Source organism: Leucoraja erinacea, chromosome 29 (genome assembly GCF_028641065.1).
Source record: "Leucoraja erinacea ecotype New England chromosome 29, Leri_hhj_1, whole genome shotgun sequence".
NCBI lineage: Eukaryota > Metazoa > Chordata > Chondrichthyes > Rajiformes > Rajidae > Leucoraja > Leucoraja erinaceus.
Genome location: NC_073405.1, coordinates 14,407,682 through 14,425,941, shown reverse-complemented (window position 1 = coordinate 14,425,941; position 18,260 = coordinate 14,407,682). Strand labels below are relative to the sequence as shown.

Genomic DNA, 18,260 nt, shown 5'->3' with positions numbered 1-18,260 from the left:
GTCTACCTGCCAACCTAGACCCACTGCAGTTCGCCTACAGAGCCAACCGATCCACAGAGGACGCAGTCTCAACAACACTGAACCTCGTATTGTCACATCTCGATCGGAAAAATACCTATGCCAGGATCCTCTTCATAGACTTCAGCTCTGCTTTCAATACAATCATTCCGCAGCAGCTGGTGGAGAAGTTGGAGCTATTGGGGGTTGATGCTGGCACATTCAACTGGGTCCTGAACTTTCTGTCGCAACGGCAGCAGACAGTCAGGGTGGGCAGTAGGACATCAAAATCCATAGCCGTGAGCACTGGCTCACCCCAAGGCTGTGTCCTAAGCCCCCTTCTGTTTAGTCTGCTGACACACGACTGTACTGCCAGACTCGATAACAACTTCATCAACAAGTTCGCTGATGACACAACAGTGGTGGGTCTCATCAGTGACAATGATGAATCGGCGTACAGGATGGAGGTGGAGCTGCTCACAGGTTGGTGCAAATCCCACAACCTCATTCTTAACGTGGGAAAAACTAAGGAGATGGTGGTTGACTTCAGGAGGGCGGGGAAACAACACCACACACCTCTGCACATCGACGGAGCTGATGTGGAAAGGGTCAGCAGCATGAAGTTCCTAGGACTACATCTGTCTGATGACCTGACGTCCACGGCCAACACCACAGCTCTGGTCAAAAGAGCCCAGCAGCGACTTCACCCTCTCCGAAGACTACGTAAAGCAGGCCTCCCCACTACACACCTACGGACTTTTTATAGGGGGACTGTCGAGAGCACATTGACCTATGGCATCACCTCCTGGTTCGGGAGCTGCAAGGCGTACGAACGGCACCAACTAGACAGGATAGTGAAGACCGCCAGCAGGATTATTGGTGCTCCACTCCCCTTCCTGCTGGACATATACAGGAAGAGATGTATCAGCAGAGCCATCTCCATCATCAAAGACCCTTACCACCCATCGCATGACATTTTCTCCATCCTGCCATCTGGGAAGAGGTACAGGAGCATTAGCTGCAAAACCAGCAGGATGCTCCTCAGCTTCTTCCCACAGGCTATAAGACTGCTAAATGGACTTTGCCCCCTGCCAAGTATCGCGCACAAACCCCCACACTGCAGCAGAGCCACTGTTGTGCCGCTGCCGGTCGGAACGACTATTGAATGTTTAGTAGAGTGTTAAATTTGTTCATGATACATGTATTTTTTTTATTTTATTATTTTTTTTTATTTCTATTTATTTTTCATGCACACTGAATGGACACTGGTTGAGCAACGTTTTTTTGTTTCCTCTGGGTATGCGAATACTCAGGAAATGATAATAAAGATATACAATGCAATACAATACAATATCCCCACCAACCCTCTGTGATGTCTACAGATGTGACATAGAAATCATTTTATCAGGATGCATTACAGAACAGTTTTGGAACAGCACCATCTAAGACCCGCACAAAATTGCATAGGGTTGGGAACGTGGTCCAGACCATCACGCAAACCACCCTCCCTTCCGTTGACTCCATCTACACTTCATACTGCCTCAGCAAGGCCACCAGCAAAATCAAGGACCACTCAACCTGCTCACTCCCTCTTCTCCCCTCTTCCATCAGGCAAGAAGTTTGAAATAGCATACCTTCAGAATCTGAAACAGTTTCTTCCCAGCGGTTATCAGGCGATTGAACAGTCCTCTGATCAGCCAGAGAGCAATCCTGACTCATCTACCTCATGGCGACCTTTGAACTATCTTTAAATGGAATTTATCGGACTCTATCGGGGCCTAAATGTCATATCCTTCATCCTTTAACTGTTCACTGTAGACGTTTGATTATAATAATGTATAGTATTTTCTTTGACTGTATAGCGTGCAAATAAAAAGTTTCCATAGTAGTTCGGAACACCTGACGTAATAAACTAAACTAAAAGATCTTCCCGCAACCTCTGGAATTCCAGAGAAAACAATCCAAATCTGTCCAATCGCTCCCTGTAGCTAATACACCGTAATCCAGGCATTTTTCTGGAAAACCCCCTCCACACATTTTTTCATTCTTTCTGTAATGCAATATTCCATATCCGGCTTAACCAAATTCCTGTAAAGCTGCATCCTGTCTCATCCTCACTGCCCTAACCTATGAAAGCCGGCATACCAAATGCCTTTTTTCCCCCACACTATCAACTTGTGTTGGTACTTTCAGAGAGTTATGGACTTGGACCCTAAGATGGACTTGGACCCTAAGATCCCTCTGTACATCAATGACGTGAAGGGTCATGCCACAAATTGTACATTTTCCCATTACATTGAACCTCTGAAAGTGCAACGCCTCAGAATTGCTCAGATTAAACTCCATCTGCCATTTCCCCACCTAATTCTGTAGCTGATCTATATCACACTGTATGCTTTGACAGCCTTCCTCACAGTCCGCGATCCTGGCAATCTTAGTGTCATCTGCAAACTTACTAACCATGTCCAAGTCTATGTGCAAGTCATTTATATGGATGGGATGGAATGGAATGCTTTATTGTTGCATGTAACAAAGCACAGTGAAATTTGATGCTTGCAAACCCAAGGTATGCAAATAGCGGCCACCAACGGCGCTGACAAAGTTTCAAAGTACTGGCTCCTCCTTTGTTTCCCCCCCCGCCTCTTCCCCACAGCTGTTCCCCCTTTGTTCTCCCACTCCCCCTCCCTCACGGTGGTCCATCCATGCTGGGTCCTCCATTGTTCTTCCCCCTCCCTCACCGCTGTTCCCCCCACGCCCGGCAGAGCGGCATCAGCGGGCGGTCGGACTGGACGGCGATGGGCCGAGCGGCGGCTGAGCGGGAGTGGGCAGAGGAGGGAGGGGGAGTCGGGTTGCAGCGTGGCCAAGCAGTTTGCGCGGAGTTTGAGTACATACACGATGCAAGCTGGTCCAATCGCCAAGTTAACGGGATCTAAGCCACAGCTAACAATGAATGACCTGCGTAGGAAGGAACTGCAGATGTTGCTTTTTATTGATTGTGGGAGGGAGGGAGCGACTGAGGGTAGGGGGAGGAGAGGGAGGGGGAGGTGAGGGAGGGATTGGGGGACTGGGAGGAGGAGAGGGAAAAGAAGAGGGAGGGTGAAGGGGAGGGGGAGGGAATACTGGGGATGAGGGGAAATGAGCCGTGCCTGCGCAGTTGAGGGCTATGCGTGGGTGGTGCAATATTGCATTGGGGGGGACGGGTTGCATTGGGGGAACGGGTGAGTAGTGGAATATTGCATTGGCGAACGGGTTGCGTTGGGGGACCAGGCCTCCCATGTGACTGGGACCCAGTGGGTCCCATTTAGTCTAGTATATATAGATATATATATATCACAAGCTCAAAACAGAGAAGCAGAGGGAGATGGTAGATGGAAATAGGCATGAGTAAAAGAGAAAGGGAGAATAGAAAAGGAAAAAAATAGTTGGGAGAAGGGTATAGAGGGCTGGAGGTTGGCAGAGGAATGGCGAGCATAATGTATCAGTCCCATCCGTAGGACACGAGGGTGCTGTGTGTGATTGAGGAGCAGAGCCGACACATCATATTCTAAAATATACATCAATTCAATACAGAACTCATAAAGTAAATTGAAATCAGGGCTGCAATTGCCAACAGTCCCAGGCTTGAGTCAGATGGCGAGTCAGCAGTCATTTAAGAAGAAGGTTTATTAGAAATGATGTCAGATGCTGGCCAAGTCGGTTGGGCCGAGCTCAAAGAGGAAGACAGTGACCATAGAACAGAAAAGAAAAAATGAACAATGAGAAGGGAAAAAGATGATGATGATTATTTTTTTTTTTGCCAAGGGAATATGACCAAGAGGGTAGGGCAGCTGGTGTACGGGAGGAACATCATGTTTGTCAGAACATTAAAAAAAAAGTTGAGAACCTTTGTGTCGACCCTCCGCAGTTACATTTCATGTTGGCCCGCAAGACGAACCGACATAGGGCTTTTCCATCTGTAAACATGTTAATTTGTTGCATCAGTGACTGGATAGATTTCAAGAAATACGAGCCAAAATTTAGGGGCGATTTCTATGTGTGAGGGTTCTCTGGGCCTGTTGAGAGCCATATGTAGAGACACTGCACATCAGAAACTTCAGAAGTTTGCTTCTCCAGGAGGAGGGTGTGGAAAGATTGGCTGCGTTTGGCAGCTCCCAAATCTTAGCGCGAAAACCGTGGGTTCCTGCTTGCAGAGACCATACCGCAACAAATCCATTTTAATCTGAAATATTCTACATATCCCCTCATTTAGTTTAGTTGGTTTAGAGATTCAGCGTGGAAACAGACCCTTCGGCCCATCGAGCCCATACATTAACCCTATCCTACACCCAGTAGGTACAATTTATAATCATCCCAAGCCAATTAACCTACAATCCAGTACGTCTTTGGAGTGTGGGAGGAAACCAAAGATCTCTGAGAAAACCCATGCAGTCACGGGGAGAACGTAAAACTCCGTACAGACAGCACCCGTAATCGGGATCGAACCTGGGTCTCTGGCACTGTAAGAGCTGTAAGGCAGGAACTCCACAGCTGCGCCACCGCTAACTCTCCCCATCTCCTCTACTCTTTTTCTCCTCTACAAAGGAGAATCCATAGACTGTAAAATTATGAAAAGATTACAGCGATAGACACAAAATGCTCTCCAGAGATGCTGCTTGACCCGGTGAGTTACTCCAGCATTTCAGTATAAACCAGCATCTGCATTTCCTTCTTAAATATTACATGGAGTTTACTAAGTCAAAATCATTTCATTTACTGACGGGGCCCAAACCAGGGATCAAGTATGATGCAGTCATTAATAAATCGAGCCAGGAATTTCAGAGCCAGTCCATCCCTCAGGGAAAAAGTTGATTTGTTTTTGTTGTTCACTTTTACTGGGCTGCAGCAATATATTGCCAATCACCAGCTGAAAATGTGTTGTTGGGCCAATTTCTTACAGTGTTGCAGTTCTTCCAGTAAAGACGCTTCCAAAATACTGTTTGTCAGGGGTTTTAAAGGTTTCAGACTGTGTGATAATGAAGGGATATGGACTCTTTATACCTACGGATATCTAACAATGGTGTCACAGGCAGAGAGGGCGGTAAATAAGGCTTTCGCTGCGTAGGCCTTCATTAGTCAGGGTGTTGAGTATAGAAGTTGGGATGTTAGCTTACAGTTGTACAGGATCTTGGGGAGGCTGCATTTGGAGTATTGTGTTTAGTTTTGGTCACCCTGCTACAGGGCGGATGCCGTTAAGATGGCAGAAGATGTGCGAGGATGTTGCCAGGACTTGAGGGCCTGAGCTCTAGAGAGGGGTTGGGCAGGCTAGGACTTTATTTCTTGTAGTGCAGGAGGCTGTGGGATGATCTTATAGATGTGTATAAAATCATGAAGAGAATTAGATAGGGTGAATTCACAGAGTCTTTTACTTTACAGAGTAAGGAAATCAAGAACCACAGAACATAGGCTTAAGGTGTGAGGGGAAAGATTTAATAGGAACATGAGGGTAAATGTTTTCACACAGAGGGTAGTGGGTAATGGAATGAGCTGCCAGTGGAGGTATTTGGGGCAGGTACTATAACACCATTTAAAAGACATTTGGGCAGGTACATGAATTGGAAAAGTTTAGAGGGATATTGGCCGAACACGAGCAGATGGGACTAGTGGAGATGAGGTGTATTGATCAGCAATGGCAAATTGAGGTGAAGGAATTGTTTCTGTGCTGTGTGATTCTATAACTCCATAACTGGTTGAAAATGTAAAACCATTGACAAAACACAACAATTGTACATTTGGACAGGTACATGAGTAGGAATGGTTTAGTGGGATATGGGGTAAACGCGAGGTGGGACTAGTGTAGACGGGGCATCTTGATTGGTATGGGCAAGTTGAACCGAAGGGCCTGTTTCCATGCTGTATGATTCTCTCTATGAGATATATTACCAAGTCAAGATAGTGTGTGTGGCTTGAGCAGAACCTGCAGGGGGCGATGTGCCAATGCACTCCTTGTCCTTCTGGGCTTCGAAGGTCACACACACAGGAAGCAATGCCAAGTAGTTTCACAGTATTTTGTAACTGGTCACACTGCAGCCCCCTGAGCTGTGGGGGGGTGCTCAGAGTGGTCGACAATGACCCATCAGTCAACTTGACTGCTTTGTCTGTATGGTGTTGAACTTCTTCAGTGTTATGGGAACTGCACTCAAGTGTAGAGTATTCCATCAATATCCTGATTATTTTTCTCGTTAATACTCAGCCATGACCTGCTCGTATGGGGAATTTGAGTTTTCCATTAAAGGTGATCCCCAGAACATTGACGGCTTAGGATGGTCATTGCTTCAACCCATAGTCAGAGTTCTACAGCTCAGAAATGGGTCCTTTGGCCCACCATGTGATAAGTTCATAAGTACACAAAAATGCTGGAGAAACTCAGCGGGTGCAGCAGCATCTGCAGTTCCTTCTTAAATAAATTCATGTCATAGGCGCAAAAGTAGTCCATTTGGGCCCATCGAGTCTACTCCACCATTCAACATGAGCGATCTTTCTTTCCCTTTCAACCCCATTCTCCAGCCATCTCTCTTACTATCTGTTAATCTCTGCCTTAAAATTACCCAATGTCTTGGCCTCCACAACCGCCTGTTGCACCACCAACCTTTTTGCCTATTGCACTAATCTAATTTGTCTACATTGCGTCCAAGTTCTTCTCTGCTTTGCCAATTTAAGTGTGGTCTAAATAACACTGAAACATAGTGATTGTATCTGATTCCAACATCTGGAAATGCATTCAAGATATAATCATGATCTTGTTTAAAGAAAACTACCACTTGGATCCCCTTTAAAAATACTTTCTCTCACCTTAAGCCTGTGCCCTCTTGTTTTTCAATACTATGGTGAATAGATTCCCACCATCTGCTCTATATTCCTCCTATAATTTGATTTACCTGTATCAGGTCATCCATAACTTTGTTCTCACTGGGGAAAACAATCCCAGCCTATCCAACCCCCCCCCATCAAAACTAAAATCCTCTTGTGTGGCCCAGATGTTCCTTGTTACACATCAGCCAAAGCCTGCAGCTGCTGAGATCCTCACTGTGTACCAGAGCTGACAACTACATCGGTTGAACCCACACCCGACAACTGCATCATGTTTGTACAGGCGGTAAAGAAGACTGCTCGCGCTCACATCCCTCGTGGATGTCGAAAAGAGTACATTGCTGGCCTCACAGATGAAGCTGGGAAAAGCTGCGGGTCCCGACGACTTACTGACCAAAATGATTACTCACCAAGGCCCAGTCGCAAAACAATGGCTTATGAACATGTACAACACATGCCTCCAGACCCAGCGCATTCCAAATATCTGGAGGAAAGCTATTATCATTGGCCTATCTCCCTACCATGTATCAGCTCCAAGCTGTTCAAGAGACTACTCCTTAGCTGACTATCCCCTCAGATATGGAAAATAACAACCTCCGATGCATGTGTGTGTGGCAAATCGCAAACCATGGAACACATCATGAGATGTAGCCAAGCTCCACAATGTCCCGCAGATGACCTGGCCAAACCAAATGCCGCTGGGCTCGCTTGCGCCAGCCACTGGAAAGCCGTGATATAGAAGATGGCCGGACACAAGGAAGAAGAAGTGAACCAGAGCACTACAAGCTCATCCGCCTCACCATCCCGTTCCCACGTTTGTCATGTTTAACTAGACATCCCTTCAACATGCAACCAGCAATGTTTGTATTGTGTGCATCAAGGCTACTCCTTGCCTATCACATGACATTTACCCCCGTCGGGCAAAAGGTGTGTAAACACACACCTCGAGATTCGGGCAACTGAACCATCCTACCAACATCTAGAGAGCAGTCCTGAACTACTATCTACCTCATTGGAGACCCTCGGACTATCTTTGATCGGACTTTACTATCTTGCACTCAACATTATTCACGTTATTCCCTTTATTGCGTATCTGTAGGCTAAGGATGGCTCGATTGTAATCATGTATTGTCTTTCCACTGACTGGTTAGCAAGCAACAAAAGCTTTTCTCTGTACCTCTGTACACATGGCAATAAACTCAACTCAACTACTATTTATGTCTATTGTTTATTGTCCAACTCAGGTTTATGTGCATGAGAACGCACACCATCCCGATTCAGATTCAGATTCAGATTCAATTTTAATTGTCATTGTCAGTGTACAGTACAGAGACAACGAAATGCATTAGACAACGAAATCCTGACTAGAGAATATATATGGTCAGTTCTTTATTACCCAAATTAACCGCCTAGCAGCCCTGTGGGAGCATCAGCATCACCAGGACTGCAGGGCAAGAAGACAGATCATCACAACACTCCCAATGGCAATGAGGGATCAGCACTAAATATTGACATTGCTGGTGTGACTGTATCTAGAGAAATGATAAATAAACAAAAATAATATTTTAGGTAACTGGAGGGCAAACTCAGGATGTTCTAATGTACAAACTGTTGTAGTTCAGGTCAGCACAAGCTTGTCGTGTTTAACTAGGCATCAGCCCCTACACTGTTCAGCTGGACTGATGAGCTACAACAGCTGCGTGTTCCAATAAGTGAGCATGTTTGTGAGATGTATTGGAGATATTGGCTCGAGCTCTCTGTCCCAGATTACAAAGAGCACCTTTGTTCGGCTGTTCTGTCCGAGAGAAGGACTTGATATCTGATACCACACTTTGTACTTGAAGCATGCACTCTTTGGTTGGTACAGAGAAACTCCTGTCTTGACCTTGTTTATATCACTCTATTGGTTGTAGCATCTGCCAGTAGATTTTAAGTTTCCTTTGAGGAAGAAGGTGAAATTCCCAGGTTAAATTAAACTAGGTTGAGTGATGTTGGCTGCACTAGTCTGAAGTATGGAAGATATTTAAAAAATGGACTCATTGACCTTGGCAAGCGTTAGTACCTCCCTCCTGTCACCAGTGACTGATTGGTAGCCTTCCAGTTCAGGAGTTCCCCTGGCATGAGGATGATTCTGAATAAGAATTTTAACATGTTGCTTGGGGATCAATATTAATGCAGGTGGAACGGTCAATTAATATCAGATATTGCTGGAAACACTCAGCAGGTTTGATTTACTGTCACATGTACTTGGTTTAGTCGCTATGTACAGCATAGGGCTTCAATAAATGTACAAGATTATTGAAAGCTTCAGACTAGTGTGACCGACATCACTCAATCCAGTTTAATTAAACCTGGGAATTTTCCCCCCCCCCCCCCCCCCCGCAAATCTTTTCACATCCCCAATTCCTTTCCACTCGTCACTTTAATTTCATGTTTCATGGATTTTGTGTTTTATGACTGTTGGCAGGACAATTTCCATCCTGGGATAAATACATTTCTATCGTATCTTAGTATAGTCCTGATAGTCCCTCTAGATTCACGACTCCCAGCTCCCTCCACCGAGTCCCCCTCTGTTCTCAGCATCCCCCCACGCCAGGTCCCTCTTTGTTCTACAGCATCTGTGGAAAGATTGACACAGTTTACTTTGCCTACGCCACCTACTGCATTCGGCTCAGTAGATTATTCCTGTAAACTTGCTAATCGGGGGTATGGTGATACTCTGCTGGACTGTTTGTAAGAAAAACAATTTCACTGTGTTATGTGACAATAAAAAGCACTGTTGATTATTGTTAACATTCCATTGGATTTAGGAAGAGATAAATCCGTTCTTCTATTCAACCTCTCTCACTTTAGGTAACTTGTTCTTTTCTTTAGTTTGTTTCAGAACTGGTCACTTCTGCCAGTCATCCATCTGCGAACTGGGCTCTGATGTTCTCTCTTCATTAGTACAGTCAGGTCCATTTGGCAAGCCCCACACACCTGCTGGTCGCAGCATAACACAGACAAAGAGGCATAATCTGCTTTGATTAATCCATTTGATCTCACTCCATCAGCACTACCACTGCGCTGCTGTGCTGCCCTCAACCGCAAGCTGTCTCAGTGCAGGCAGATGCTGATGAAATTTGCCATTGCCTTTAATTTGGCAGTTACTTGAGGAAAATTATGTTTGAAGAAGATCTACCAGGGAGAGATCATTGGCCTCTTGCTTATTTCAGACACCTGGGCTGTATACAGTTGACCTCACCAAATAAAGTACATTGGAGGAATGCAACGCTAAATTGCATCTATCTTAAGGTAAAGTGTCTGCGTACTTAGACAAATGAATTTAAAGCATTGATCAGCATATGGCAAGATGATATTGTTACTAACACAGAAACATAGCTGAAAGGGCAGGATTGTTAACTCAAAAATGCAAGGTATAGAATCTTCACGTGTGACGTTGCGATGTGAGTACAGAATCCATTCATGTGGTAATGAGGCCGTATTCAGCTTGGAAAGAAAGGGGGCAATCAGTTTGCTAATGTATATCATGAGTTTCCTAACAGGTAGCAGGAGACGAGCAGATATGCAGGCAAATCAGATGGAGATGCAAGAGCAACAGGATTATTGTAATGGGATTTCATTTCTGCAATGTGTGATGGCTATACCTGGAGCTTAGTTTAGGGATACAACATGGAAACAGGTCCTTCGGCCCACCGGGTCCACGCTGACCATAGGTCAACCGTTTGCACTAGTTCTGTGTTATCCCAGTTTCACGTGCATTTGCTACACACTAAGGGAAAACATTCCAGATGCCAATTAACCTCCAAACCTGCACGTCTTTGGAATGTGGGGGGAAGCAGGAACACCCACGTGGTCACAGGGAGAACGTACAAACTCAATATAGACAGCATCCACAGTCAGGATCAAACACGGGTCTCTGGCACAGTAAGACAGCAAGCAGCTCTACTGCTGCACCACTGTGCCACCCACTGGCAGGACGGAGGCTAGCAGTGAGGGCTTGTGTTTCAGATTTGAGGCCAGTGATCAATGTTGGACCCACTGGTGTTTGTTATCACCATTAAAGATATGGGTGAAAATGTATTTGACATGGTTAGTAAGTTTGTAGATGGCATCAAAATTGGTATTTAGTGAACCGTGAAGAATATTATCTATAGTTGCAACAGGTTTTCAACTGAGAAATTGGGCCGAGGAACGGCAGATAAAATTTAACCTGGACAATGACAAAGTGTTGAATTTGTGCAAGTTAAACCAGGGCAGAACTTGTGCAGTAAGTGGCAGGGCACTGGAGAAGGGTGGAGAATGGAGAGATCTATGGGTACAAGTGCATATTTCCCTGAATATGGCAACAGGCAGAATTGGTGGTGAAGAAGGTATTTGACATGCTGGCTGTCATCAGTCAGGTCACTGACTACAAGAGATAGAATGCATGTTACAACTGTACAAGACATTGGTGAAACCACACTTGAAGTATTGCATGCAGTTTTGGCCACCTTGGATGATATGATAGGATACGATGTCATTAAGCTGGAAAGGGTTCAGAAGAGATTCACATTTGTTGCCTGTATTGAAGGGCCTGAGTTTTAAGGATAGACTGGACACATGTTTTCTCTGGAGCTGAGGTGTGACTGTATCGAATTATACTAAATCACACGGAGCATAGATGAGGTGAAAAGTCAGCCTTTTTCCCCAGGGTTGGGAAGTAAAAAAGTAGAGGGAACAGATTTAAGGTGAGAGGGGGAAGATTTAAATGGGTCCTGAGGGGAAGCTTTTTCACCCTGGTGGGTATGTGCAACACCCTACCACAGAAAGTGGTAGAGATGAGGTGTTGTGGGCCTATCTCAACAAAACACCAGTGAAGGGAGGTGCCCACTTGATAACCCCAATGATGTACTGACACCTGAATCCCTAGTTTTTGTTGTTCCATAGTTTAATTGTGTAAAGGCATTTTAGAGTCACACGTGGGATTGGTTTTCTTGTGTGTTTGTTAATATGTAGATAGCTTATTACTGAATATGAAGTTATTGTCCTGTAGCATTAAGTGTGTATAGGTAGTTTAGCAGTGGACTCCAATGTCTTTTGAGCTTATGAACAATATTACAAATCAGATCCCCATGGTACCAACAATTTGCATTTTAATGAGATTTCCCATTTTCAACAGAAGAATGACAGATAATGTATTTCTTGATCAATGTTGCTATCGCTTGTAACATGAGAAATCCCCTCATTCCCACCCTCGACACACCCACTTCATTTTTCCTCTTGTCCTTTCCAACCATAGCTCTATTGCTCTTCCAGTCCCAGTTTTTGAACCCTGGAAAGCATCACTGGGTTGAAGGTTTTACAACAGATGAGGAGTTCTATGATTGCCTTTACTGCTCTCCAGTTTCTTCCTACTCTTTCTCAGTGACTGAGCTGATTCGTGAAAGCAATGCAAAAGCATGGAAGATGCAAAGATGATTACTTCCAAGTCCCACACCTGCCATCCTCCAAATCAGATTTGACTTGAAGTTGCAGTTTGGGGAACCGTGCAGTCCGTGACTGAAAGATTCCAGGTTGCACTGGTGTAGCCCGCGGAGGCAGTTCAACAGCTTTGCAAAGCAAACACTTTCCTTTGAACCATTTTGTTGATTCCAAGCCGCAGTGAGGCTGCATTGCATGGGCCTGAAGTGAACGCTTTCCTAAAGCAGCACCCATCAGAAGATAGCAGCTTGCATTTCCTCCATCTTGTGCAGCAGCTCCACAAACGTTGGCCTTTGAGCAGGATTATGGTTCCAGCACCTCAGCATGACATTGTAGATCTAAGTAACAAACCATAAAAAAAGAAGGCTCTCATTGTGGTGCCCAGTATATCGAAACACACTCCACCCAAAGTCTTGGAGTAAGATTGAGGAGCAGCCTATTGGCTGGTGTGGGGATGATGTGGTCAGTTGTAAGCTGATTTGATAGAACACATAACAGATGTAGGAATGCTGCTCCTTGGATTAGATACCTGTCAACCCTGTAACAGAGACCTGTAAACTCCACTACAATTTCCCCCTTCATTTTTCTGATTTCCATTCGAATTGAGAATCTTGTTGCAGATCATAAAAATTCACAGCATCAAAAATACATCAAAGATGCCTCTCTTCAACCTCCCCCCCCCCCCCCCCCCCCCCCCCCCCCCGCCCCCCCCCCCCCCCCCCCCCCCCCCACTGATCTCCATCACCATCCAAAACTTCACATCGGTTTTTATTGATTGGCTGAGTCTGGGCTACTGCAGCACAAAATCAGGTGCTGTTGCCTTCCCATCCCTGCAACTTCTCAAATGAATTAACAAATTATTGACTTGGAAAATTTCAGTGAAAGATGAAGTAAACATCATCTTCAATCTCCAGCTTTCTGCAAGAAATCTCTGGCAAATCAATTACATTTTAGTCTTGCCATTCATCTCAGTGTTCATCCGACCCCAAAGACAAAGGCGTGGACATTCCCTCTTCCCTACGGCCTCTTACCTCTCTCGGACATCCCTGGGGTAACGGCAGGCGACTGGTTTTCAGGACCTCAAGGATCTGGAAGACCATGTGGCCCTGTTTATCCGACCCAATCATTCTCTGAAACTCCTTTAAAAAAGAACAAGAAGTTATTATTGAGTCTCTCAGGACTTCTCCCCCTGTTCCTACAGGTGTGCAGCTCATTCCTCTTCCCCAGCCTGACCCAAGTTTGGTCTCGACCCTTCTGATGGTCCCCTCATCCAACTCGTTCTTTTCCAGTAAACAAGAATGGCAATCTCGCCTTTCCTGAAATATATAAATATCCTGAAGCACCTAAGATGATGTAACCCACCACTATTATTTGACCATTTTTTCTACTCACCCAACACGCTCTGATTTTTTTATTTGTTTTTTTCAATGGTCTTGATCCAATAAACTAACATTTAAATACCATTCTTTCAACTATTCGTTACTCTCTGTTGTCATGCTTGATCAAAATATTGAACAAATATTCTGTCTACAGATAATTATTCAGACAATGTTCTATTGAGGTCACTGGGTCTCTCAGCCCAAAGGCAGGGGGGCTTTTTTGTTGCATCAAGTGGCTGACAAGTTTCCTATATTACAACCCCCACTGCAGCTCAATGTGCAGTTCCTTCCCAATCAAACGTGCCTCATCCTCTGTAGGGATTCAGCAGATACTCCAAGCTTGCTAACGAGTCAATACAAATGCAAGACCCATTCCAACCGACAATGAATGGACTAAGTGCTGCTTGTAGAATATTGTCAATGGGGTTGGCGTGAATTAATGACCCCTTGCAAAACATCAGTGAAAATGAATGGGAATACACATGGGGGGAGAGATAGAACTAGCTGTCAAAAGGGAGACACAAGGGATTGCAGACGCTGGAATCTTCATGAAAATACAAAGTGCTGGAGTAACTCAGTGGGTCAGGCAGCATATCTGGAGGACATGGATACGTGACCTTTTGACTTCTTCAGAGTCAGAACTGCTGCATTACTTCATCACTGTATTTAGAACCAGCTTTTAGTTCCCTCTCAGTCTGCTCTATCGGAGTTCAGAGTGTTAGCTTAACCTCTGCCTGAGGTTTGGAGGGACGGCTGATTGGGAAGGATTTGCACATTGGTTTAGCTTCCACAAGCCGGCAACAGTTGAGCGAGCAAGGGGCCGTTCTGGCTGATGTTCTCACTCACCGTTGGTGGACTCCTGCCATGGCTGCCGTATGTAAACAACTCGTAAAGCACGACACCAAAACTCCACACATCTGACTCCCTGGAAAATTTGCTGTCAGATAGAGATTCAATAGCATACCTAAACACAAGGAATTTGATTACATTTCTGTAGACCTCTCACATAATATTATCAAAATTAGTAGCAATATGTCTGTATTCAAAAGGTTAGCTACATACACCTAATGTATGTTTATTAAATTTCCAATATAACTTTCCTGACCTGGATACCAATCCTTTAAAGTCTTGTGCTGGACCTAGGATTAACAACACCTGAATATGTTGCTTATGTTTGAGGTACAATGTTAGCAACCCTGGTCAGGGTGGACTGTGACTTGGGGGAAAACCCGCAGGAATGAATGTTCCTAAGGCCTTCTGGATGGTAGAGATGGTGGGCTTGGGTGATGCTGCCAGAGTTGCCAGGTGCATATTCACCAAGTAGTTTGTAGGAAGCCAACACTGTGCTGGTTGTAGAGGGAACGGATGATTGGAATGGTGAACGTTCTCAAGTGGGCTACATTGTGCAAAATGACGTTGAGTTTCAACTGGGCAAGCTCCCATAGGGCCACCTATCTTCCACCTCGTGTAACATTGGTCATCCTTCAGTGGGAGAACAAATGCCACATTTGTGCAAGAACTCACTGGGTCATCAGAGGGAAGGCCTCGCTGTTCATTACACAGCTGCTGGCATTGGGGTGCGTGAGAGGAAGTCAGGAGGTGCTGACGATAAAGAGGAGCCAATATCAACCTTGGTCAAGCAATTAAACCTTCTGATGGAAAAAGTGATCTAATAAAGCACGCTGGTTTACCTCGCTCACCAGGTTATGCAGATATAAAACATTGAGTTTACAAAAGTGTTAAAGGCGTAGAAGTGACTTTTTGAAATATGCCACGGAGATTCCCCAAAATCCATGGAAATGAGGAAAACCAACTTGTTTGTCCTGAGCCAACTATAACTAACTGATTCCTTGAGACCGTGCCCCTCTCAAGCTGTAACCAGCATAGTTGAGAGGATTGGGCTGAATAACATGCAAATAAACATTTGGAATGGGAAGATAATGATGTACATGAAGCATTAGAAGCATTTCACTACACCTAGGTGTATGTGACCAATAAAATAACCTTTGAACCTTTGAATGGAAAGTGTGGAAGCCTGCATTACAGAATATCCACTCCGACTTCTGTTTATAATTGGTGATACATTTCTTTGGAAAGGACTAACCTACGAGTGTCCATGAGTACTTACAAACCAAGTGACAGACTGCTCTTACCAAAAGATTGGACTCTCTCCTGCCTCCAGAACCTTATAATAATCCTTGTCTCCAGGCAGAATCTTGGTTAGTCCAAAGTCACCAATCTTTACACAGGTGTCACTTTCTACCAGAATGTTCCGTGCTGCCAGGTCCCTGTGTACGTATCGTTTTGAGCCAAGGTATTCCATTCCCTTTCACCAAGAACAGAAAAAAAATAGCTATTGAAATCTATTAAAATCTATTAAGGTCTCATTAATGCACTAGCTAAATAATCCCTGAGTAACACTTTGAAATCTTGAGGCACACTACAGTTAGACAATAGAGAATAAGCAATAGGTGCAGGAGTAGGCCATTTGGCCCTTCAACCAGCACCACCATGCAATGTGATCATGGCTGATCATCCCCAATCAGTACCCCGTTCCTGCCTTCTCCCCATATTCCCTGACTCCACTATTTTTAAGAGCCCTGTTGTTGGAATTATGATAAACAGATAATGCTGGAAGAACTCAGCCGGTCAGGCAGCGTCTGTGGAAGGACAATGTTTCAGTCAGATCTCTTTTTTACACTGGATCTCCACTGATGCTGCCAAATCTGCTGAGTTCCTCCAACACTTTGCGTTTTGCTTTGATATCAGTATTTGGTTGTCAATGCTTTGGCAGTTCTGAGGATGCACTGCTGGATATTGCAAATTTTCCACGGATAAACCTCAAAGATTTTAAAAGTGAGTTTTAAAATCATTTTGAGCACCTTGGTTAAGAACCAAGTTTCCGAGATTTGGGGTGGTGATTGCTAGATGTGGTGACAGGGCAAAGTGTGTGTTCACATGAGAGCACTCTCTACGCGACCCACAAAATGAATGTTCCTACCCAGGACAGCCGAACGCTCTACATACCTTGCATATCTGAGCTGCGTACAGAAGGAGCTTCTTGTGACCCAGCCTGTGCCTGTTCTGCTGCACGTAATCGCGCAGACTTCCATGAGGCAGGTATTCCATGATCAATCGCAGGTTCCTGCGGCCTGTCAAGATTAAACAATGCCAGTTTCAAGCTGGAAATGTTACATGGATGTGTGGCATTGAATCGCTCAATGTTTCATTGAACAAGGAACATATTGTATCAGTATTCATTAGTTCATAAGTGAAAAGAGCAGAATTAGGCCTTTCGGCCCATCAAGTCTACTCCGCCATTCAATCATGGCTGATCTATCTTTCCCTCCAAACCCCATTCTCCTCCCTTCTTCCCATAACTCCTGATACCCGTACTAATCAAGAGTCTATCTATCTCTGCCTTAAAAATATCTATTAACTTGGCCTCCACAACCTTCTGTGGCAATGAATTCCACAGATTCACCACTTTTTGACTAAAGAAATTCCTCCTCATCTCCTTCCTAAAGGAATGTCCTTTAATTCTGAGGCTCTCTGGTCCTAGACTCTCCCATTAGTGGAAACATCTAATGCATTAGAGCACTACAGTATTGTACAGAACTGCAGGATTGGAGCAGTAAAGGGTATCAATGAGGAGTTCTTCCATTCACCAACCTGCTCTATTGCCTTTACCCAGTCTTCATTTTACTAACGTGGTCTAATTCCTCCTGAGCAGCCCACTGGGATAATTCCTTCATTCTAAACCTTCATAGTTAACCTAGTCTAGATGGTTATCGACCTGAAACATTGCTTGTCCTTTCCGTCCATAGCTACTTCCTGACTCATTGAGTTCCTCCACCTGCTCACCTTTTTGCTTCACATCAAGACCATCCATATGTCCTTTCTTCATTCATCCAGATTTCAATCAAAGGACTTCTGCACAGAGTAGAATTTGATTTTGCCACTATTTCTGACACTCCATGTGCCATTAGAATTGGATGTAAATGCTAAGTCGGCTTTGCCAAAGATGCTTCCATTCAACATCTGATAGAATCATACATCATGGAAGCAGCCCCTTCCCCCCAACTTGCCCACTCCTATAAAGGTGCCTGATCTACACCTGCCCGCATTTGGCCCATTCCTTCTAAGCATTTCCCATCCATGTACCTGTCCAAATGTCTTTAAAATGTTGTGATAGTACCTGCCTCAACTATCTCCCCTGACAGCTCATTCCATACCACCACCTTCTGTGTGAAAATGTTGCCACTCAGGTTCCTGTTAAATCTTTCCCTGCTTATTTTATAGTTATGTCCTCTGGTTCTTGACTCCCTTACTCTGGGTAAAACATTTATCCTATCCATTCTCCTCATGATCTTATATACATCTATAACATCACACCTCTATAAGATCACCCCACATCCTCCTGCGCTCCAAGGAGTAAAGTTCTAGCCTGCCCATCCGCTCCCAACAGCTCAGGCCCTCAAGTCCTGGCAACATCCTTGTAAAACTTTTCTGCAACCTTTCCAGGTAACGATAACGGAGGAAGTTGCGGAAGCTGCTAATGTTCATTGCGTGCAG

At 44.7% G+C, this 18,260-nt stretch overlaps 1 protein-coding gene across 1 annotated transcript in view; it reads right to left on the bottom strand.

Moving 5' to 3' along the window:
• Positions 1 to 11,913: 11,913 nt before the first annotated feature.
• LOC129711208 (tyrosine-protein kinase JAK2-like) overlaps positions 11,914 to 18,260 on the bottom strand; it is a 47,171-nt gene continuing 40,824 nt past the window's right edge. The window contains exons 20-24 of the mRNA XM_055658682.1: positions 16,713 to 16,837; positions 15,839 to 16,011; positions 14,532 to 14,649; positions 13,338 to 13,445; positions 11,914 to 12,644 (exon numbers count right to left, since the gene is read on the bottom strand). Coding sequence (XP_055514657.1) covers positions 12,540 to 12,644; positions 13,338 to 13,445; positions 14,532 to 14,649; positions 15,839 to 16,011; positions 16,713 to 16,837 — 629 coding nt within the window. The 3' untranslated portion in view covers positions 11,914 to 12,539. The remainder of the gene's footprint in view (positions 12,645 to 13,337; positions 13,446 to 14,531; positions 14,650 to 15,838; positions 16,012 to 16,712; positions 16,838 to 18,260) is intronic.